General features: G+C 41.1%; 1 protein-coding gene across 5 annotated transcripts in view; it reads left to right on the top strand.

Moving 5' to 3' along the window:
- Window positions 1–24462, top strand: part of astn1 (astrotactin 1) — a 401467-nt gene that overhangs the window by 338101 nt on the left and 38904 nt on the right. For all 5 annotated transcript variants that reach the window (XM_047589220.1, XM_047589219.1, XM_047589218.1 and 2 more), the window contains 3 exons: window positions 17218–17495; window positions 18870–19003; window positions 19437–19588. In XM_047589220.1, the coding sequence (XP_047445176.1) occupies window positions 17218–17495; window positions 18870–19003; window positions 19437–19588 (564 nt within the window). The remainder of the gene's footprint in view (window positions 1–17217; window positions 17496–18869; window positions 19004–19436; window positions 19589–24462) is intronic.

Genomic DNA, 24462 nt, shown 5'->3' with positions numbered 1-24462 from the left:
AATATAGGCCCCAGCCAATTAGAGTTGGTCCACTGTGCTTAGATGATGTGTATGACTTACTCCTCAGTCCATCACCTGGCCTCTATTTTTTTATTTTTTTCGTTAAAACTAGTATGAGAATAATACAGGCAGTCAGAGGACTTTTGCCTGACTTTTCTTACAGACTCACACTTGTGCTAGCATGGCTGATGTGGTCTGGTTAATGCAGTAGATTGTGAATATATACCTTTTGGTGACAGTTTTTTTTTATGATGGTGAAGTTTGTTAGGTGTGAACACGCTGCCCAAGATGCGTTGTGGGTGCATGGCGGTTGGATCACTCAGATTGCATTTGGTCATGGTCCAGGCTTTATATGGCCACATTCTTGTAGGTAGGCAAAGGCCAAAATTCTGTCAGCACAGTTTCGCCTCACTGGCTTTTTAAATAATGCCCAAATGATTTTTTTTCTTCTTCTCTATGATTTTAGAACAATTTGTTCATTTATTTGTTCTCCACCTGAATTAATAAATAACAGTTAACAAATGATATGATTGAATGTGAATAGGCTCTGTGTAATGTGGTCATAAAACGTGTGTGTGCTTTGATAATTAGCCATTTCTTTATGTTGATGTGGTCATATGCTGTAGCCATGTGGAGCTGCTAGATTTCTGCGCTGATCTTATTAAAAGTCTGATCAGTAGTTGCATTGTTGAAGTGTGGTTTATTGGCAGCAGTGATAACACTGTGTGTACATTTTCAAATGATGTGCATGTTTAACTGATATGGGATCATAAGTGTTCCTTCGAGAAGCATATTCTAGAGATGCAGATGTACTTATGACTGTTCACTTGTGATCAGATCAACCAAAGCTTGTATTAATGCCAGGTGTGAACAGATCTTCTTATTTCCTGGTCTGTGTAATGTTCCAGTCGTTTCACATATGAGTGGGTTCTGTCTGAGAACAGCAGGTGATGATGGACTGAAGATGGCACCAAGATGCAGAAGTTTCAGATGCCTTTCACCCGACTTCTATTCTCCATTTTTCAATTTCTCCCTTGGCTTGTTTGGGAGAGGCGAGAGAGTTTAGTGTTTGGAATAGTGTGAGGCCCAGCTGTGAAGGTCAGCGCTGTGTCCGATAAAAGTGGTGCGAAGAGAAACGTTCCCTTCCTCGGCCCTCTCTGTAATCTCTTTGTGAGGAAAATGCCAGCTGCCAGTCTCTTTTTGGAGAGATAAGGGCCCAGCCCAAAATGCGCTAGCCTGGTCACCCACAGCAGAATAACGGTGAGAGAATAAATATGTAGATGATAAAATAAAAAAGGTTTAGAATGTCCCAACACAAAGCTTTACACAGGCAGATCCCACAGAAAGTAGAACCAGGTGTAAACCCTTTTTATTATATTGCGTGTGCATCTGTGTGTGTGTGTGTGTGTGAGCTGCCTGTCGAGTCTTCACTGTACCTCCCAGTTGGCGAAGTAAAATGGATGGCTGCTGCTACGGATCTTTGGCAGACAACTCTCCCTACAACCATCTTATATCTTATTACCAACAGACTCAGACACTTAAATTGATCTTTATCTGTGTGAAAAAAAGAAATCCCCCACGGCATAGTCGACCTTTATGGTCCTCACCTTTCATTGGTGATTTTTTTTCTCTCCCATGAGAAATGTGTCTGAGTGTGTGTGTGTGTGTGTGTGTGTGTGTGTGTGTGTGTGTGTGTGTCTGCCATACAAGTGGAAACTATGAAACACATCAGCAGTGGAGAGAAATTTCTGGAGCAGTTACTGTAGCATACGTATCCAAGGTGATATCCGTCAACTTGTACTCAGATGGGAAGGGAATGACTTTTTCTTTTTCTTTGAATCCAAAAATTGAGGCGGTTGTTTTCTGCTGCTGCTTCACCGGGTTAATCTCCTCCTTAAAAACTATCAAGGCCACGGCCCTTTTGAGAGAGGAAACTGCATATTTGTGGACAGCCAAATAATTTTGGTGGAATAATGAAGAGTGGGGGAGACGTTTCTTCCAGCGCCAGCTGAATTTGTAGTTTTAGAGCCCTGACAGGTCAGCCCTACAAGCACGCAGAGCGTTGTCTGCCATTTTTCTCAAAAGCAGAGAGGTGCGGAAGCACTGGATACTATGGAGAATAAACCTGAAACGACCAAGTACAGTCACTTCACCTTATACATCATAGAATCTGTAAAAAAAAAAAAAAAAAAAAAAAAAATTGACACGTCTCCACTTCCTCCCGTTGGCCACACTGATGCTAGTGTCCCTGGAATATTGCGAGTTTGGAGCTAAATTCTGCGCCATTCTGTCTGAGAGTGGAGCCGCATTGTCGTTGCCCTGAGCATACTCACTGTAGACTCACAGGCTTCTTCACAAAGCCATTGTCATTGGCTAATGGTCAGTCATCATGGTGACACATCCTGTCTTAATGCTTCAACTAAAACCATTTTTGAAATTAAATATTTGACTTGTGCTAGTGTTTTAGTTCGGCCATTGTCATTGGCTAATGGTCAGTCATCATGGTGACACATCCTGTCTTAATGCTTCAACTAAAACCATTTTTGAAAATGAATATTTGAATTGTGCGAGTGTTTTAGTTCGGCCCAAGTCTCACGGCCCAAGTTAAGTCTCATGCCAGAGGTACGTGTGACTTTTAGTGCAACCTGCCACCAGGGGGAGCTCCACATACCTTAGCTTTACCTTTGAGGAACTGTCATGGCCCCACATTGTAAACTCCATATATCATTATTTGACTCATATTTTACGTGAGTCATCATCAGTTCTGTTCTGTTACAGCTACTTCAGCGCTCAGGTTTCATTTTCTCTTATTCATTTGTCATTTGAGTCTTTTAGTCTGTACTACCAAAAAAATCTAATGGAAATAGTCTCTTTAAGAGGGTTTGAAAAGGTTGATCCTAAATGACCATTTTTAAAATAAGCTAGCCATTATAGAATCTTTAAATGTGTGACTTTGGTGTTATCTTGCTGTAACTTCTGCTTTATCGCGGTGCATATATGCTAGCCCAAGTAGCTCCTTTTTGTTTTAGTTAATTTTAGTTCAGTTTGAAAATAAAGTGTTCTCAATAGTAATGGCAGTACACTGGCAGCTTCCTGAAGTCATTTAAACGCAAATATACTCGCAGAGGACCCTAAAAATGGCTTTCCACTAATGTAGATGACTTTTTTTTTTTTTTATTTATTTTGCTTTTTCATAAATCATCCGAGAGGTAGCTGCTGATTTCAAAACCACCTTTGCAGAGAAAAGGCTTGATTTCATCAACAGCTGTACACTTCAGAGAGCTTGGGCATTTAGGGGTGTGACTGACAGAAACACAAAGTGTTTTATTAGTGACATATTTTTGTTCTACATCTGAAGCCCTGCTTAGAGAAGTTTCTAATGTATGTCGGGCTTTTTATGCAACGTCTGGCACTATAGCAGCAGTAATTTTCACACCAATTGCTCTGCCACCTTTCACGCGTTGTTAGATTGTTAATGTGTGAGCTAAGGAAAATCTTTGTTAATTTGTGGGGTTTATTGAAACTTTTCTCTCATGTGGCATAGATGTGTTTTACTTGAAGGGTTATTACTCAGGGAAGAAGCCAGGTGCTTCCCAACGTCTGTTTCACAATCATTGAAGTACTCTTGGGATCGTTTAAAGGTTTAAAACTGACTGTAAAGCCCTGCCGTGATCCACCACACTTTTACAGAAAGTTCCCTGGATTTTGTGACTTTTTGTCATCTTGACATAAAGTTTAAATTTCCTGGCCTCCCATACAAAAGTGTTTAAACTGCATTCAGTCAAAGGATCTGGATATATAGTATCTCAAATGTGACTGAAGCAAAAAAAAAAAAAAGATCCATCCCAGCACAGTTTGGAGCATTAGCCAACCTTTTGTAAATTACAGTTTTTAATTTTTAATGAAGTTGCAGAGATTTCAATATATAACACTGTCTGTCTGTCTTTCTGTATAGTATAAATAAAGGGATAAATACAGAAAAATGGTGTTAAAAAGTAGAATTAAAAAGACACATATGCAAAGTGAAATTCTCACTCCTGTGTGTAAAACTATGTGCAAAGAAAAGGCCGTCAGTCAAACAGGAGTTCTTTTGTATTCAGTGTCAGATACTCGGGCGCGGAAGATCTCAGGCAACGGTGCTGCGCTAATGCAAGCCTGGCCTTTTCTAGTCATACTTCATGTTATCTCACGACCACTGGCAGCTTTTAACATCATTACACCTTATTCCGTTGTCTCTCTCCAGGATCTGGGTTTCATTAAAGCCTCCTACAGACAGAGACGCAAAAAGAAGCAGACACGAGGCCACCATCACCATCTAAGAAACATTCCGCCACACTACATTACTCTTGTCTTTAGAAGCGAGCGATTTCACACCGCTCAGAGTTAAAGCCCCTAACAATTCACAGATCCATGAGAAGAAAGAGCCGGTGGTGTAATGTTTGACGGTGACGCATGCAGGAGGAAAGTAATAAATCGTCCTTGGCTCCCGACGTCTCGCAACAAATCCACAGTGCTGTAGGCTGAACAGCAGATGGTGTGGATAAGGAGAGGTACTGAAGGCAAAAAGAGGGGGATGGGTGAGAAAAGAAAGAACAGGCAGGAATTAACAGATAAAAATCAACGTCCCGTGTTGTGGTATCTCATCGGTGTTCATCGCCAGCACACACGTGTCAGTCCTCAAGGAAGGAAGTCAGCTTCTCTCAAGTGTCGACAAGCGTCATGTCTGAGGGCCAGTATATTGTACTAGATATACATAAATACTATACATAAAAAGAGGTAAAAGAATTTAGAATTTAGACCATCGCTTAATAAACTTGAGACAAAAGCAGCTATATAGACTAGCTTGTTCCAGACTCTTATGAGTGATGTTGTTGGATGATAATTTTTCAATATGTAGATCGCTGTAAAGATGCAGCTTTTACTACTTTTAATCTGAAATAATTTGTCATTTGTCAGTGGATATATGTATTATTTTATCAGTGTCATATCCAGTCAGTCAAGTTTGGAGATGGAATGCTGACATTTCCCGACAGACCGATGCATTAATTAACCTATCAGCGGTCAAAAAACATACTTTCCGCTCCAACAGTACATCAATTTCCGAGTGGACATTATTGCTCCTGAGCATGATTCAGCTTGCCAGCTTCTGTGATAAATATAACTGTCACAACTGTCTCTCGAACATTTTTGACAACCTGTTTTCATCTGTGACATTTCCAGGCTGCCAGGAATACCGTCAACGTCTCAGGAAGCTTAGTCAATCCAAATGCCAACTTGAACATTTTCCAGGAGATTTTGATCTAAAATTTAGCTGCTATCAACTGTAATGTGTTTTATATCTCTGGGTGATGACAGATGGATGGGCTGAGGGACATTTTCCCATCAATACTGTAAGCAGAATTGATGAGAATGTAATATTTGAATGTACATTCATGTACAGTAGACCTTGGCGAGAAAAATACACACAGACGGTAACGTGTGAAGGAGAAAGGAGGCAGCGTAAGTGAAACGTTGAGAAAGTGAATGTGATGGACATGTATGGGGAACATGTGGTCTAACATACTTACAGACGGAGTACATTACGCGGCCTGTCAGCAATCATAAAAGGAGATGTCACTAATGGGGCTCTCAGGCCGCGGTCAGCGGCTCTAATCAGCACCTAGAAAAAACAAGCTCTGCTTACAGCTCGCCATGCACCACATTCTGCTTTAAACATAAAGTTCCCATCAGGGCTAAGTGAGCCTTGACACATATCACATATTACTGTAGATAGCCTCGGAGCATGTGGAAGGACCTTGCCCTGCCAGGCTTTTAAAAAGTCTGCGACGGTAAAACGGTTCAAGGTAAGGCTGCGGAAGCGTCGACACATTAAAGCAGCGCAAAGCTTTGGCAGAACTTTACTTTCTCTGTTTTCCTGGCCATGACGTAAGACCAGATATTTCTATCTCCTTTATCCGTTGATCCACGCCTGAGCGTAGGAGAGTTTTTTATTTATTTTTTGCTTTTTGCTTTCTTCTGTGATCCGTTCACTCAGGCATACCAAAAATTCTCGCTTCATGCACATTTATTTGAAAAATCCTTTCCGTCAGACTTTATCCCATCTACTGATCATATGCCGACTTTTCCACTTAAATCAAAGAAATCTGTGACTGTGATACACATAGTTTTTTAATGTTTGCCGTTTCTCTCTAGTTTTTCGTACATAGTATTAAAATAGTGATAAAAGCAGGTGAGTGTTGACTGGAGACTGATCTGTGTAGTTTATGCTGTCCTTCAAACATCCATTTATTATCTACAATTGCTTGTCCTCTGCACCCTTGCACACCTACAGCCTATTTAGAATCACCAATTACCCTAACTAGCAGGTCTTTAGGCTGTGGGAGGAACGGAGCACCCAGAGAAAACCTACGCAGGCGCAGGGAGAACACGCACAGTCTGTACAGAACCTTCTTGCAGTTAAGTGTTATGTTCTTTCACAATTACAGGTGGAACGTAATTGTGCCACATTTTCTCCGTCGCACCTAATTATGTGGGAAAGAATCCAATCCGAGGTCCAGTCTGAAAAAAAAAAACATATTCACAGATACGTTTAATGCTGGACTTGGATGCGGAGGTGCTTTTGCTTGTCCTTCTTACCACGTGTAAATCCACTGGTTGCACCATTGCGTACACAGTTATCTATAAACCATCCATCACTTAAAGATTTAACTGAAGCCCTGACTACTTGGTTTTATATCGAAACGCACAAAGGTCCCAGTGAAGAAACAAAACCAATGCTTCATGAGCACTAGGCCACTGGGATGCCTCATAAGAGTTCACTGACAGTCTTTTAAAAACAGACAAATACAAGCCATCGCAGCTAACTGAGCCACTTTCACCCTCAGCAGCCTTACTTACACTGTTCTAATTTTAAACATGAAAATGTGTGTGTACTCACGTGTGATCGTACTGCGCATAGTGAGAAACTGATGATTAAAACATCTCTTCGGGGCCTTTAAACGTATCAGTCAGGCTTTACGGCTGGTTTTATCTGTGTGCGCGGCACAAGCCTGAACTGCTGAGCAGCATCATTCCTCTCTGAGTGTTACACCGCCAGTTCAGGTAGCACAGCGCTGAGCTTAGAAGATCATTTAGCATATCTGGCCTGCAGCGAACACATTGGACCTCCTGATGGTGTGCAGCACATCAGTCAGCACCTTTCACACATAAAGCCTCTGCCAGGAGCACTGCATCCTTGTAAGCAACCCAGATGGAACCTATTGAAAACACTCAACAGCCAGACACTGAATGATATACCGCAGCCCGCCTGGAGTTGTAGAATATTTTTTTAGCTGTGTGAACAGTGAAACGTGTTTTTATCCTAACACGAGCGAATCTGGGAACTCATTCATTTACATCCCATCAGTTTAAATATTCCCCTCTGTTTTTCCGTCCGACGGCGTGATTTTCAAATTCCGCGCAAGTTAGGATTGGTAGACTGCTGGATTATTATAAGCGATATTTGTCAAAACATCCATTCTTCACCAGTAAACAGTAATTACCAGGAAATGATCAAGCAAATTACTATAATCTGTTTCTTCAGCTTCATTCTTTCCTCATTACGGAGCCCTTAATGGGAGGTTTGTGATAAATTCCAGGTTAATGAGCTGTTGCCGCACTAAATTAGCAATTTGTAAATTGATACAACAAGGGAATGTGTTTTTTGTTTTTTTGCCCCCCCCCCCCCCCCCCCCCCCCCGGTTGAACTGCAGGTTAGTCTCAAACTCAGGTCTTCAGGTTAATGATGGCCCGTTTAATCACCAAATGATTTCTGTCACAGTTTAGTTTGTAGACATAGCATCAACAGATGAATTTGAAGGGTAAATCGAGGTGCTGACATACAGTACGTTTGTTGGCAGGTAATGCACATTTATGTATGATATATTATATTTCCTGGGAGTTTCTGAGTTGTTGCTCATTGTTGTGGTGAAGTGGTTGATTGCGCTGCTGGCACATATTCACAGAGGAGTTCAAGTGCACACACACACACACACGATAATGCACATCCACCCACGCTGCACACACTCCAATCGGCGCCAGTTGTTTCAGCTCACCACTTTCTCACTCGCACAAATGCGAGTGAGAAAATTTCTTTCAGACACATTGACAAACAAATGTCTTCCCTTTCACCTCCCTTTCTCCCGCATCCTCCATGCAGAAGCAATCACGCAGGATCTTAGCGTGGCCGCGCAGCCGAGGAAAAGTCACACACCTTCTATTTACACTTCGCTTTAGCCGTATACCGGCTGAGTGTCGCCATGCTCCCGTGAATTATCAGGTCCACGCTGCATGTGGCTGCCCTGGAAGGTGTCTTGTGTGCACATGCAGAGAAAAAAAAACAAAAAAAACTGCACAACACATCCGAGAAGATTTGCCTGTCACACATATTTGTTTAAGTGCTCTGATGTATTCCATTTCGCAGGTTTGGAGTTCAGGGTGTATCACACAGGCCGACGCACAGCATACCCACAGTATTGTTTATCTGTGTCTCATTCAGTTTCCTCTTTGCTGCCTCTAATTTTGTTTATCATTTCTCTTCTCTACATGCAATAGGCGAGATCTCACCCAAACTCCCCCCTCTTCAATGCGTTTTTCCAACTCACTGCTTTCCCATTTACTAAGCTACTGCCTGCTTTAATTTCCTACATTCTCAGATCAGCGGGACCTCATGATTATGTTCCATAACCATGTAATGTTCATCTCGGCCAAGCACATTTAAAAGGTTAGGTCTGATTTGCCCTCTTTTTGTCTGCTGAACAGTGGAGCGTGCACGCTGGTGTCTCCTGTTTCCAGAAATTGCGGCTGTGTGAGTGATCCACCAGCGTCATCTAGTGGCTGAATGGAGACGCTTCACGGTTACAGAGCCCAGTGGAGACACAGTAAATGGTATTATTCCATGCAGGATGGAGGGGAGATCGGCTTTAAGCTGGGGGCCACAGTGGTATTTAGTTTAAAAGCCTGTGTTAAAAATTGAGGCCGACGGTGTCATGGGCTAAAATCACGCTGCTTTGATCACAAGAAGAATGGTGATTTAATGAGTCATCGTTTTACAAAGAGGTCTGATGAAAGGCAATATAATGGAGAGGAACTACGGGCCGGCACGAGATGGGAAATGAAGGCTTTCACTCCGCTGTAATATATTCACACAAACAACATCTGCAGATTACATATTTAAATATCTCTTTTTATCTCCACGTGACTCTCTTTCTTCTTCTATAATAAACCTTCACAGAGTCGAAGGTGCATTCTGGTGAACGGCAGGACTGACTTGAGTCAGTCAGCAGCAGATGATCTGAGTTATATTTCGCCACCGAGTGTGGGAGGAAGGGGTGGATGGAGAGGTATTATATGAATCTGAATAGCTCTGAGCTCCATCTGTTGTGTACTATAGAGCTGGTGAGTCATTCCGCCTGGTACAGCATGGGTCAAAGCAGCCCCAAATCCCCAGCCTCATACCCACACAGGCAAGCCAGCAGATGAACACATACACTAATACATGCTCATGCTGCGAGTGTGCCATCACACATTTGTTCTGTGTTTACAGTTTGCGAAGCCTCTTAAGTCTCAGCTGGTACCAAAGATTGGTTTTCCAGCCGTGTCTAGCCCTTCTGGTGGAACAAATATGTTAAAAGGCCAACACGGCCTCTGCAGTGTCATAGGGTGTAGATGTTCCGCAGTCCTCCAGGTCATTAATGTCCAAAATACAAGCTGTAAAAAGGGCAACTTGATTTGTATTCTTGAAGACTTTTCACCACTCATCTAAGTGGTTTCTTCGATTCTAAATAACTGGTGAGGAGATGATGTGCCAGTAGGAATATCTGTGCCCATGAGAAACTTGCATGAACAGGATCTGTTAATGACCAGATACTGTAGTATCTACCTAGTAACTACCTGTAGTTGGAGGAAAATGTTGATCGGGGTTTCCTTCTCCAGTGAGTAGTACCCATTAAAATACAGAGATACAAGTCACAAGGTATGGAACTTCTTGGGGATGTTATATCTGATTCCACCTCGCCTGTTCAGAGGGGAGGGGACTCAGGAAGGACTGTATAATACTGCATAATCTGGCATTAATTTCCAACACAACATGTCACCTCATACAGTGTTTCCCAGCCTCTCTTGAGCCATGGCATTACAATCCATTAGAAAAATCCCACAGCACACCACCAAATAAAAATTTCACAAAAACTATAGATAATGAAGTAATGATCATCTACCCGTCATCTAAAGTTGTTTGGTTTGGAAGCTTGTTACCAAGCTGTTAGACACCAATTCTCCCACACACCCAGTTTAATGGAGTTGGCTCGGTTAGTTCCCGGTGAAAGCAAATCCAAAGCAAAGATAACTCTCATTGTACTATCTTGATAGGACCTTTTTTTGCTTTCTTCTGACCATTACTCATACTAGGACCGTCGTCTGGGTCAGATCTTTCTCCAGGACCCAGTTTGGACTATGTAAATTTTCTTTTCCAGTATTTATCCATCGCTATCGCCGCTGTCTCACTCCAAGCACCATGACTTGTTCTGCTGTTTGAATGACAACAGCTAGATAGACAGGGTAATTATCTACCTTCTGCCACCAAGTGGAGGAATATTTAATTGTTCTGCTTGTCACTATACGTTGCTAATTATGTGCAGTAAATAAATAATAATTTAATGACTCATGATGCGAAAGTGGATAATTTCCCGCGGTACACCTGATGATCTCCCACATCACATCACAACTAATGTGCACAGTGATCGAGGATCACTGACCTAATGGTTTCACCTTCAAACTTGAGTCGGTGGCCAGTGATTGGTCTTTAGAGTGGCATTCACTGGCAAAGGCAAACAGGAATAGAACTGTTTCCCCCAACTACATGTAAGTATCTGGTCGTTAACAGACATGAGTTGTGTATGTGACTTTCTGATGGTCAATACCCAGAGACAATACTGTAAAACCCCAACTACGCACTAGTCATTTAGAAGTGAAGAAGCTAATTCGATGAAACATCCACAACTTAAAGTCTAGTTCACTTTGTTTTCTTATGTCTTTTTTCATGTTTTTATTTTTTTGGAATTTAGAACTTGAAACTCTCAATATTGCCGATTGTTAGTTAGTTAGATTAAAAAACTGAAAAATCTGAGAGCAACATCAGTGTTAAGCTAATGTCACTGCTAAACCAGATCTAACCACACATGGAACCCTTTGAGGAAGTAAAATAAAATCTAAATTGCTTCAACAAATCTGAAACTGAAATATGTCTACACAAGCACAAACGTATAACACAGCCACACCAAAGCTCATAAAAGCAAACTGTGCTCATGCCCCGTGGTCAGAAATAGATCAAATTAGGTAGTGTCCTGCAAAAATTGGATCCAAAATTGTATCCCCAGAAGGACGAATCAGAGGAGGTAGAGGAGGTGCTTTTTTTTCTAGATTTTGTTATGTCATCGTTTTCCTTTGTGAGACATCTGACTCAGTCATACGCGGATTACTTTTAATGAGCTCTCTCTGTGTATGAAAGTGTTTGAGTGCAGGTCGCCTGCATTTATGTTTGTGTGCGTTTATTCCTCAAGATTTATTTTCTCTCAGCGATGCACTGCTTGTCATGACCGCTAAAAGCATACAGTACGTGTGTAGTCATGTGTGGGCTGACAGCAGTTTAGATGTGTAGAGTAGTGTGTGAATGCACCTTTTAAACTGTAATCGAGCTAAAGATTCCCTTGAAGAAATGAAGGGGGGAATGTTCTTCCCCTTTTCACACATGCACTGCAGCGCTGACATTTTCCGTACATCACCCAGAGGAGACTCGTGCGCAAATGCAAATGTCTGAAAGAGTCGGACCGGACGTTGAACGTCATCCTGTCACCTCCCTTGTACAAAGTCAGAGTAATGTCTGATTCACACTGTGTGAGTGGAGTGGGCAATAGTCCAGAGAATTCAGGACTGCTTTACTTACGTCTACCGCAAGTACAAAAAAATGCGTGGTTGAGAATTTAACATGCCACGCCTACTATTGCACTTTTGTGTACAACAAGATTTATGCACGCGTCTTTCCAGCACGTGTGCATTTAAAGGTCAGGTGTGCATTTCCTCTTGTTCATTAGGTTCACATTGCAGCCTCTGGTGTATGACTGCCGAGAGCAAGTCGTTCTAAAGCATAAATGCCAATCATGAGGTAAGGCATCTGTACCATAAGCTGCCTGTCAGGGAAAAGGTAAACTCTGATTATCCAGCAGCTCCCCACCAGAGGGGCTTGTTGGTCTGAAGTGACTCTTCGTGTGGGTCAGTGGCTCAGTAAACAGCCAAGTGAGGTGTTTTATTTCTGTGTTGAAGGGGACAGCCTGGTGGACAAAAATGAGTTGCATCTAGTGTTTCAATGGGGGGAGTATTGATAAAAAGTGACAGGAGAATAGCAATGTCCTACTTGTGCACTGTTGTGGCTTTCCAAAATCAATAGGACACATCTTCAGGGGAACAATGAATATATGTGCCAAAATACACCTACCATGCACAACATTATGACCACCAGAAAATATTGGCAAGCATAAGGATTTGAGCGAGTCTCGGGGGCCAAATTATGATTACACGACTTGATCAGAGGATCTCCAAAACTGCAGCTTTTAAAGTGGTCAGTATCTATCAAAAGATGTCCAAGGATGGAACCGTGGTGACAGGTTCATGAGTGGCCAAAACTCAGTGATGCACATTAGGGAACGGGGCTGACAGTTTATGGTCTGCTTTCCATTTGTTTTTACATGCTGCACATGCTGTAATATGCTATATAACTACTCCCTAATTTGTACTTTAGTTGTAAAGTGGAGAGGACTTGGTGTGATGATGACCATCAGGCCAGGCTGCTATCTATTTTAATATACCCCTGTGTCTCAGCTGACAGTGAACTAAACCAAAACTAAACTGAACTAATCATTGCCAATCTTCTTTGCCCCAAGAGGCACCTGCACGTCCAAATGTAACTGCCACATTTGATTTCCATCTGCCAGGAAGTGGTAAGTGAAAACAGAATGATGAGAGCTGATTAGTGGGAAGTGAGCCAGTTTGACGAGGTTAGATTAAAGTTTGGCCGATAAGGGGTGCAAGGACATTGACATACTTGGCAGCATTCAAACACGTACATCTGTGAATGCAAATATTAAGTAAACATGCTCACAGAACAGGTTTCTGGACTTCTCTGCACTTCAAACTTCTGGCTGTTTTTTCTCTCTCTCTCTCATTGATTTCTAATGGATTTAACCACCCACTTCTACTTTCCACTAACAAAAGCCCGATCTTCTTCTGTATTGCCTTTGATTCGCCAGGAAAGCTCATGGCTTTCAGAATGCCTCTGCTTTTTATTCTCACTCACACACACCAGACACACAAACCAGCTTCGGGTCAAAATGTGTGAACGCCTGCAGTTTGATTTTCGCTCTCCCTTGATGTAAGTTGGCCTTCAATCAGACCTCGTTTACCTTTGCGTTCCTCTGATTGGTGGAGACTTATCTGTCGATCTGTCTCAGTGACTCCGCCACAGGGCCTCAAAGCTGCAAGCTAACATAGTCAAGGTCAAAAACATTCGACATGCATGTAAACAGATATATTCTATTGAGCAAACTGAAAAACAACGTTAGTGGACATAAAATGTTCTGATCTGGAAGCAATTTTTGATGTGTACACATGACTATCTCCCCAAGTTGGATGGATGGATATAGTATTTATAGCACATATATATATATGTATATACCATTGCCTTCTCCTTTGTTTCTAGTTCCTCCTTCAGCCTTTAGTATTTCTTGAGTTTCTCTTATTCCTTCTTCCTGACATGCCTATCACTTGGGATTGCTACATCTATCACTACAGCCCTCTTCTATCGCCATCAACAGCTTCTCAGTCTGTATCTGGAAGTCCCATAGGATCTTGACTCAGCCCTTCTTCACCACTTTTAAGGGTGTCTCCCACTCTGACCTTAGGGCTACCAGTCCATGCTCAGCACAGGTATTTTTGTATCCTATGCCAGCACCTTCAATGGCATTCCATGTATGCTCTACATTCTTGTATCATACATCCTGTTGTTATATAAATGCAAATAAATAAATACTGTATAGTACTCTTTCAATCTCTTGACCAAGCCTTGAGAATGATACTGTGTTTTCTCGAGTTTCTCTCAACTCACTGAAACTTCATCATCCTTTAATTACTTGAATTTAAATGAATATATAAATTTTAATGTTTTCAAGCATGACAGTATTCGGAAGAATGTCATGATTGACACGTTCCATGCAACCAAATGACTCAGATGGTGTCAGACAAAATGAAGTATTTTTATATTTCACAGATTTGTGGGAGGTAAGATGTAATCAACAAGGTGATAATTGCCAGTACACCAACGCAAAAGCAAACACTGAACACTGTTATTGTAGCACTAACTATCTTAATCTCTTTTCCATAACAAATCACCCACGCTTGTGATGCGCACACACACGCAGACACACAAATAGTGATGTATAACTAGCTTTTGTATTCAACTGCTCAGCCAATGTCTTATCATCTAAGTCAGAAACAGTTATGTTGTTTGTGGAAAGTATTATTATAAAGGAGTCACGAAAAGTGAAAAGCAATGCACAGAAATTATTTATACTTTTTATTTATGTACTCCGCTTGAACATACTCTGTGTCTGTCTGGGTGCACACTTTTCTCCATCAACCAATGAAAAATGGAGCTGCATTCCATCCAAGGGAGCCAGCACAACAAACGTTGTCCCTAATTGGTACTGTGCTTGTGTTTGCTCAAATCCAACCAGTCTCCCCAAATTCCAATCTAAAAAGTCCTCACAAAAACTATATCTACAAATATTATGCTCTCTTTCTACCAGCTCTCTTGCTTTCGTTGGTAATAGAAATCCCACTCTGAGGCTATTTCATCTCATCTCATCTCATCTTCTGTACCGCTTAATTCTGTACTAGGGTCGCGGGGGTTGCTGGAGCCTACTCAGCTAACATCGAGCGAGAGGCGGGGTACACCCAGGACAAGTCGCCAGCCTATCGCAGGGCTAACACTGAGACTTACAACCATTCGCACTCACACGAAAAACCTAGGGTCAATATAGAATCACCAATTAGCCTAACGAACATGTCTTTGGAGGTGGGAGGAAGCCAGAGTACCCGGAGAGAACCCACGCGAACACGGAGAACATGCAAACTCCACCCAGAAAGGCCCGAGCTGGACCTGAACCCAGACTCTGAGGCTATATTTAATTTTTTTTTTTTTTTTTAAAAGCAAGAAACAACAACAATTATGATAAATATGATGGTAGGCCACACCATATCATCACAATGTAAAGCCATGCTTCTGTCTCGTGAACATACACATAGTTTTACAATGGAAAAAAAGCAATGCAAAACGTTACTTTCAATGAATAATCAGGAAAATGTCACCTTGAGGCAAGAAGTTACCCCATCATCAAGTTGATGGCCTGACACCTATCACTCAAATAGATAACATGTGACATGCAGCATGGGCTTTAAATAGCATGCAGAAATATACTGCCAGCATTTTGTTTTGCATCTCTATCTTGAACTTAAGAAATATTTATTTATACCACAGCAATTCCCTTCCACTTTATCTATACATTGGCTTTAAACAGATAACTTTGATTATTTGTTTGTTCTATGGCAGATCCCTTTTGTGGTGTCCTGCATGGCTCTATCCTAGGTCCTCATTTCTTTTGTGAATCAATCAGAGCCTAAGACATTCTATCGTAAGACACAAGTCTTATACACATGTTTTTTTGTTTGTTAACCAGGATTTCAGTGAATTTCCCAGAATGAAACAGCGTCTGGCCTAATTTCACCTTACGATTGAATGTCACCATGTTTCAGTAGAATATAAGGCTGGATTATTTGCTTTAGGAGATAGATATGAATATGTCTGCTTGTGTGCCAGCCAGCTCCTTGGGTTGACATTTCTATTTTGAAGTAGTTACTTAGACAGATGTGGCCTTTTTAGTGTGATGTTGCAGGACTTTTTTTTTTTAAGTTTGAAAAGTTGTTATATCCATTAAAAATGTGACTAAAGAAAACAATTTCTGACATAGATGCAGTCTGTGACATGTTTTTTACCAAACCTCCAATGAGAGAAGAAAATATCAGTGGACCAATTAAAATATTGTAGCCTCCCTCTAAGGAATAGATAAAACAAATAGAAACGTTCCTGTTTACCTCATGCATCCCCACCTCATTGTTGGAGGTCAAACTGACGCTCTTTCATTTCATCATGTTATGTCATGTGGGGCACATTCATATTCTACATTAGCTTAATGACCCCTAATTGGAGACCTACGTCTGCTAGCTCTCAATGCACCCAACCAGCAAAATAACAGTGATGGATGGAAAAAAAACATTAATTTACATTTTCATTTGCTAATTTTGCTTAACTCGGATCATCTGCTGCTGACTGACTCATAAACTGAATGTTGATTGTGTGCCAGAGTTCACCCTTTTCTTTTTCTGCTATACTAGAGTAATCCATGTCCAACCTTTAGCTATCCTTTTTAGTAGAAAAAAAAGAAGGGCTTGGTTTACACTGTACCTTTCTCTGCAGTCACAGGGGTTTATAACTAAAACCTTTCATAGCAATAGCCACATGAGTCCAATGTAAACATTTCATTGTTCGGTACAGATATAACAGTATAATACTGTTCATCTGGAGGAAACACGTATCTCTTGTAGCTGTAGCTTTGGCCCAAATATTTACACTTCTGCTCATATATTCTGCCTATGATGCAGAAATGCTAAAAAAGTCTCTCAAAGGGAGATATGGGAATGTGGGAACACATTAATGCTTTGTAGTTTTGCCATGCTGCTATAGAGGAAGAAAAAAAAATCTCTCAGTTCAGCTTTTTTCATTCCCTCACTCCCTCATCTCATTACTAGAAACATGTGACCTTGCCATCTATCTAGTTTATGTTCTTGTCGTTATTATTAATAATAATATGAATAAAATAGGATTTCTTTAGACTGACTTTTATGTTATTTTATAGTTTTATCTTGTGATTTCCCTTGCTTCAGTAACTGTCTTTGTTTTGTTTTTGTTTTGCTGTGTGAGATGTGGAAACACTATACGATTGCATGGTGCATTTGTGGCTTAACTTGTCAAGTTAATGGGTTACCCATTTTTTCTTCCATTTGTACATTCAGGTAACTCACCTTCAGAGGAGTCTGAAGAGCGCGACAAGGAGCCCAGGACGCTGACCTACCCGGCATACATTGCCAGTCTGCTGGACACTGGTGCTAAACGCATGGCAGCCGGCGTTCGCATGGACTGCACCAGCCAGGGCCAGTGCCCACGGTCCTGCCACCTCTGTCACATGAGCCCGAGGGCAGCACAAGGGCGGCAGCAGTCCGAACCTGTCCTGCTACAAATCACCAAGGCAGCTCCCATCTTTGAGCTGGTATCCAACAATGAGACCTACCAGGTACATACATTGTTTTCCATGTTGGTCCTTTGTGTTTATCCCATATACTGTATATAAGTACTACAGACCTGTGACTGTCTCTGTCCAAAAATATTTTTAATTTCCTACCACGACCATTATAGGATTTCTAGGTATACAGTATTCTCTTATTTTCCTGAAATAGATCTTGTCTCACTTCCTTTAATTGGGTTCACTAAAATCAAAGCATTTTCTCTATGCTCTGGATACAGTAAACTTTTACATTTTTCACAAGCTAATGAAAACTGAAATGTGGTGATCGTTAAAGCACAGTAAGTGTATTAGTTGGTGTCCTGTAATGAAGCCCTCTGTGTGTTCCTGGCAGCATGTGGGTGATCCATCAAGCCCACAAAACCTCATGGCCTCATTATGAAACAAGGTTACAGAAATGGAGAACTTTGCGGGGAAGTCTTCCCTTTCAGGGTATCATGCCTTTCTCTGCTGGAAGCATGCTGTGCCATAAACTGACATACTGTGCTGTGACTTATTTGACTCCATCAATATTGTATGTCAATAGTGCTTCTACTCCTACAGCACGAAGAAATGGTCGATACAGCACTGTCCAAGCTCCTGGGGTGTCAGGCTTTCATTCTCTAACTCAGTGCGACAGATACGGATGCTGTGCTTTACAGAGGCTGTTCAGAGGTTGCTACCACCTCACTATGCAGTTACCTGTTTAGACCCAATGCAAAGGCATGTGTTTAGATTTTTTTTAAAGTGGGCTCATATGTGATGATAGTTGAGTCAACACTGACTAGTTGCAGATGACCTCACCATGACCTCAACAAGGAGAAAACTTTGCATTACAGCAATGAAATTAATGTTCTTGACCTGAATACATATGCTGAGAGACGTATTAAAAAAACACCCTTATTTAATCAACTACTAACCTCAGATTATTACTCTCTCAATATTTCACATTCCCTTAATGGTATCAAATACGATATATAATCTACACAATCCTCTAACAGCAATACACTGACATTGTCTGCATGCCCGCATTTACTTTCCTTACATATTTAACATCACTTAAAACACAACAGATCAGGAGGGAACAATAGGCCTAAACCAGTGGTATATTTCATTTAAATATATAGACAGCTACTGTTAAGTTCATAAGGCAAGTCAGCGGACTCACTGAAAACACCACAGACTCAGGTGATTGGGCTGAATTGGCATCCAGCACCACTAGCTCAAGTGTACTGGACCTCTTTACAAATACAAAATGCCATGATGGCACGGCGGTTAAGGTGCCGACTATAAAGTGAGATGTCCTTGATTCACATCTGGCCAGGGATCATTGTGGCATGTTGTTGTCCTTTATATTGAAGTGTTTGTGTCTCTGTCTCGTTACAGGCACTTCAGGAGGCAATGATGAGCATGCTGTGGTGTTCAGGCAAAGGCGACGTTATCGATGACTGGTGTCGATGCGATTCCAGCGCATTTGGCACAGATGGACTGCCCACTTGTGCCCCACTTCCTCAACCTATGTTAGTAAAATCTCATTACCTTTTATACGTTCAGCCTTTCTCGGATGGATCTCTTGCCGCAGTGCTGTCTAAACACCAGCAGGATCCATGTGTGTGGTATTTTATTGCAGACGGTCCGTGGTTTATTTCTCCTGTCCAGATTGGCCGAGCTAATTAATTAAATGAGCTGCTGAATATTGATCGCTTGGAATGAAAACCTCTGTACACAAGGTTCTGAGTGCCACATAGCTGCAGACGGCCGTTCCAGAGTTAGCCAGACATTAGTGGATGAATGACTACTATATTTTCTGTTGTCAGACGTGCTCTTATTGAGCTGCAGTTTTGCCGAACATGGTGGATAATGTTAGCTGTCAATTACAGTAATGAGTCCAGTTTGCTGACAACACCTTTCACTTAGTGGCGTGATTTTACACATCTGTCACTCTGTTGCCAGGCTGAAACTGTCTTACACCTACGAACCCAGCAGCTCATTGGTCATCATGGAGTGGAACCACACCGAGCCTCCAATCGGTGTGCGAATTGTCGATTACCTCATCAGCCAGGAGAAGGTGACAGAGAGGACCGACCATTCTAAAGTTGAAACAGGTATGTCACTCCAGAACCCTCTTCTCCTGGTATGGCCGCTGATAACAAACTAATCCCAGCAGGGATAACACTCGACACTCGACACTCGACCACTCCTCAGTTCTGCTTTTAAGGATTTTAAGCTCTTTCATCCACCTGCTGGCCCATTCAGGAAGATAGCTTCTTCCAAACATAGCTTACTCGCCACGTTTCTAATAGTAACTTGACAGCCAAGAGAGTCTGTTGATGTTTTGGATGTGTACCACTTTGAAATGGCTAATGAGTAAGTCAGTTGGCCTCGGTTAGTATGGGCAGATGTTGGCCAGTATTCATTATGTATGCTGGCACAAACCATAAGCCTGCCAATTTGTCTGCACCATGTGGCCACAAAAGCCTGATTTGTTTTATGTAGTCTACCACCTGGACAAAACCTCAGTCCAGAGGTGAAACATGAAGGGTTTCATCAAACTGTAGGTAGGTTGCACCAAAAGGCAGTTTGAAACCGATGTTTCTTGTCTTGTTGTGGGAAAAATAATAAATACCCTAAAGCAATTATTATTATTATTATTATTATTATTATTATTATTATTATTATTATTATTATTATTATTATTATTTTACCATAGATAGATAAAGTAACTTTCAGAAGGTTTAAATCACTCTATTTGTTAGACTTAATTCAGTTGTAATTTTTAAGGCCACCAGAAGATGGTGTACACTGGTAATAATAATAGACAACTAAGTATTTATGTGTGGTCTGATCTGAAGACAACTCCTGTGCCTACAAAGCGTTTTTATAAAATGACTTTGTACAAATAGTTATCTGGTCCTTCCGTGTATTTGCATTGAGTGCAACAGGTGAGAAATTTTAAAATTTGTTGGAATAGTAATGAGAAAATAGCCAGGCGTGATTAATCTGTTTAAATTACATTCCTCTTGCTGTAACAGCAACACTTTAAAGTTTACAGTAAAGTTATTTGCATTTTTTTTTGGCAAGCAGATTTCATCAGTTCTTTTAAAGGGATTTCCATTTTCTCACTGTTTAACCCGTATGGATTAAGTGATTTGGGTATTCCCACGTGTTTTCCCTGAAAGAAGCACACCGTATTTAGAGCCACAGGAGCACTGGGAGCGCGTGCTCTCGAACTCCGTCATCCATAACAGAGAGCACAGCTTATTTGGCTTGCCCTGTATGAGTAGAAGCTGGCAAAACAGGGGCAGTTTATTTTAGCAGTAATGACCCAATCCATAATGGAGACTGTTGCAGTTCCCTGTGAGTACCAAAGTTTGTTGTAGCTTAATGAGAAAATAAACTGTATTTGTCAGAACAGTGAGGACCATTAATCAATACAGTGGGCTCTAAAGGGGAAAGCAGGGGAGCATTTTCTTTATTAGTGGTGGTTATGGTAAATGTGAGCTGTATAGGTTCAGCACTAATGGTTCATCTTAGATGTAAGGGATTGTATTTATTTAAAAAAAAAAAGCTGTAAGTTGTTCCATTTATTTATGTAAGTCAAGATCCCAAGGCTTCTGCTGCAGGCTGAAAAACATTCTCCTTTAATTATTTCTGTAAGGAAAGACTAAACATGTAACATCATCAGTCTGCTGAGTGCATTCTTTATACATTATGAATAAGGTCAGGGAGAGGTGTTGGTTTCTGCTCTCCTACTCTTTCATATTGCAAGTGCGTAGTGTTGTAAATTTTCATAGACTATTGAATCATTATGAACCATGATCAAAAGGGCATTTTGTGTTTCTCAGTGCCTCTAAATCATATTTGATGGTGCAGCTGTTTCTTGCTCATTAAACTTCAGTCTTCGATTATTCCGTCTGGGTCATTAAACAGTGATTGTTTTACTTCCTGTCTTTGTTTTTTCATACCTTAGTTCTATTCCGCCTATGTTCAGTTGGTTTATTTCCTCTCTTATTTTACTTTTGAAGGTCTTTCCCTTTCAGCTGGCAGAGTTCTTCATCTGAGAGTCTTACCTGTTTGCTTGGCCTCCATTCCTTATGCATTGCCTTCCAGCATTTCTTTCTTTATTTTTTAAATCTTTATGCCAACCTTGGATTTTTGCCTGAGCCTGCATCCACTGTGCTGTTTGCCAGTTTGGAATGTTTGTTATTTTGTACCAGCTGAAAGTCACCCTCGCTTTTGCCTTCATTGTTTCATGAATTTGGGAAGTTTATCTGAACCCTTAACTGTTTCCTCAAATGATTTGCTCAGACTAGATCTGCCTGCTTCCACGGATTCAAACTACAGAACGTGGAAGTCATGATGCAGAAGCGATTGTTAGAGAATTAAAAAACGTTCTCTGCAATCACCATGCTTCTATATTGTGTGACTGTTCCATGCATGATGCTTTTTTGGTCTTTCGCTGATTAGCTTATTGTTTTTGGCATATTGCACTTTTATTGGATAGTTGTTGTAGAGACAATCCAACCAGCTGGCAGTTGAATCATGGGATCTCTGAGGACGTTTTTGCCAGTGCACCCAAGCCACGTTCACTGAACATTTAACACCCAGAACTCTACAGTGAAGCGAATTTGGGTTATTCCAACTACACAGCATGCTTGTTTGAATAACTCTTGATCAAGCCTAATGCAGTTTGATGTGAACGGTAGACAACTACCCTGCAGGGTTTATCTGGGCCAAACAGGAGATGAGCAGCGTTTATATTAAAGGCAGCACCACGATGCATGCGACCACAACAAAGGTGTGGTAGAGACATTGCCTCTATAGTTCAGTTCTTACTAAATGCCAAATCTCAATATATGATGTCTCTGATAGTATATTTTCCTGGGAACAGTGTACAGTAACGATTTGATAGATGGTCCACATTGTTGTGCTTTCTGTATTTAGTTATTCACTAAGGGTTAAATTTGTGTTTTGAGGAAAATTAGAAAATGTTTTATAGTCTGGGTTATGGAATTTCTGGAGCACATAAAAGAGGTAAGCACAAAATTGTTTGCAGCAACTCTGTTCAGGATTTGGTTTCAAGATAAAGAAGGAAAATGGAAAGATAAGGAAAGGCCCACCAATAGACACATTTCATTTCACATGATGGTTCACTTTATTAGTACATACAGCACATGTGTCCATATTTCCAGACGAAAATTACAGCAAACCAATTGTTGCATGAAACACATGGCCTTGAAAGAGAGACGTGAGGCCAAGTGACAGATTTGTCTGGGTGCTAATCCAACTTTACTGTCAGTATACTTATTTTGTACTTCTGTTTCTTTATTGGAAAACTAGAATAAAGAAATGGAAAATGGGCACTGACAATAGAACATCTGTGCTGATTTATGGTGGCTGCAGGAGGACCACTGGAACTCTAATGCAGGGCAGCATCTTGATGAGCGGCAATGAAATATCACTTTAATGGCTAATATGACCTTTCGCTTTCTGTTTTGGATTTTCTGAACATAATTTCTTCCTGTGCCCTTTGAACAAATCGTCCCTGTCAGCTCACCATTACCGCTGTGTTCTGCAGCCTTACAAAACAAATGTTCGTCCCGTCCCCTAATCTGTGCTGTCAGAGCAATAAACAGAGAAGATGAAAGCAGTGGTTGCTCGAGGATCCAGCTCTGCGGTGGGAGGATATTCTGGGGCGGTAGTGCCTTGATGCAACGTTTGCTTAGACTCAAAGTTCAAACAGACTTCCTCTCGGGGGCACTAAGTCAGTCTTTCCGGAATCAGACACGTACTTTTGTTCATCACGTTTTACATCAGATCCATCGCAAGGAATGGATTTTCTTTTAGTGACGCAAGAGGAACTCCTGCAACCTCAAACATGTATGATTACGGCTAAAACAACCCGCTCATGTCCCTTTGTTGTTATCAATCAGCAGCTGTTAGAGGGAAATGAAAGAGATATTTATATTGCAACCAGATAGGCAGGGTTACAGCATTGGTCCTTTATCTGGGAATATATACTATAACTACCATGGTAATGTTTTCATGATTGATCAATTAGCATTGATTCTGGGAGAGAAACACAGGAATTGAGGCACAAGAACATCCCATCCATTGTTACAGTTAATAATGAGCTTTTCCAGTTTATTGCTTATGTTATCTCAATAAGACAATGCTTGTTTCCTGGTGTAATGTCATCCCATCCTCATTAAACTAATACACATGACTCTCGTACTCTCTAGTTCGACATAATGATTGTTTCTTAGTTTTTCCAACCAGTTCCATAGCTACATTAGCCCTTTCTGGGCTCCTAAAGTGGATTAGATATGATGGTGATGTACTCTCATTGGAATAACAGACTGCAGTCTCTTCTTTAATTGCTTGAAAATGAACTCCCTAACAAACCGTTTCCCCACGAGGTTCAGTATAATCCATCACTGCAAAAATCAAAGCCCAAAATGAATTTATCGGGCTTTACTTGTTAGTAGCCTAAGGGCCCATTTGTTTAGTCCAGCCTCCAGAAATGCATGACACTGCACAGCTGAAATAGCTGAGTTTACAACTACTCTAGTTTTGCTATTTGAGCAGTCTTTGAGAGTACGTATACTGCCTATAATGTAATATGCGCTTTAAAGTTCTACCTTAGGCTGTTTGCTACTAATGTCTTAGGCTTGGTCAGCACTTAGGTGAAATTCTCATTGGAGGTCTGTAACTGTGAGAGTATACCTGTGTAACCTTGATCCGCAGGCAGTTATACAGGGAAGATAACATAAAAGCCAGTTGAGATAGTTTGCAGGACAAATATTCAGTAATAGAGTACCACCACCATAGTTATAACACCCATGCTACTGGACAGAAAATGTAACTGATCCTAGGTGAAGCCCTCTGGCAGCCCATACCTAGACAAAGCTTGAGAAAGGTAAAGCCTTCAACAGACATAATACATTTTCTAGGAAGGAAGAATGACTGGAAGTCAGTC

Source organism: Mugil cephalus, chromosome 7 (genome assembly GCF_022458985.1).
Source record: "Mugil cephalus isolate CIBA_MC_2020 chromosome 7, CIBA_Mcephalus_1.1, whole genome shotgun sequence".
Taxonomy (NCBI): domain Eukaryota; kingdom Metazoa; phylum Chordata; class Actinopteri; order Mugiliformes; family Mugilidae; genus Mugil; species Mugil cephalus.
This window is presented reverse-complemented; position numbering and strand designations above follow the sequence as displayed.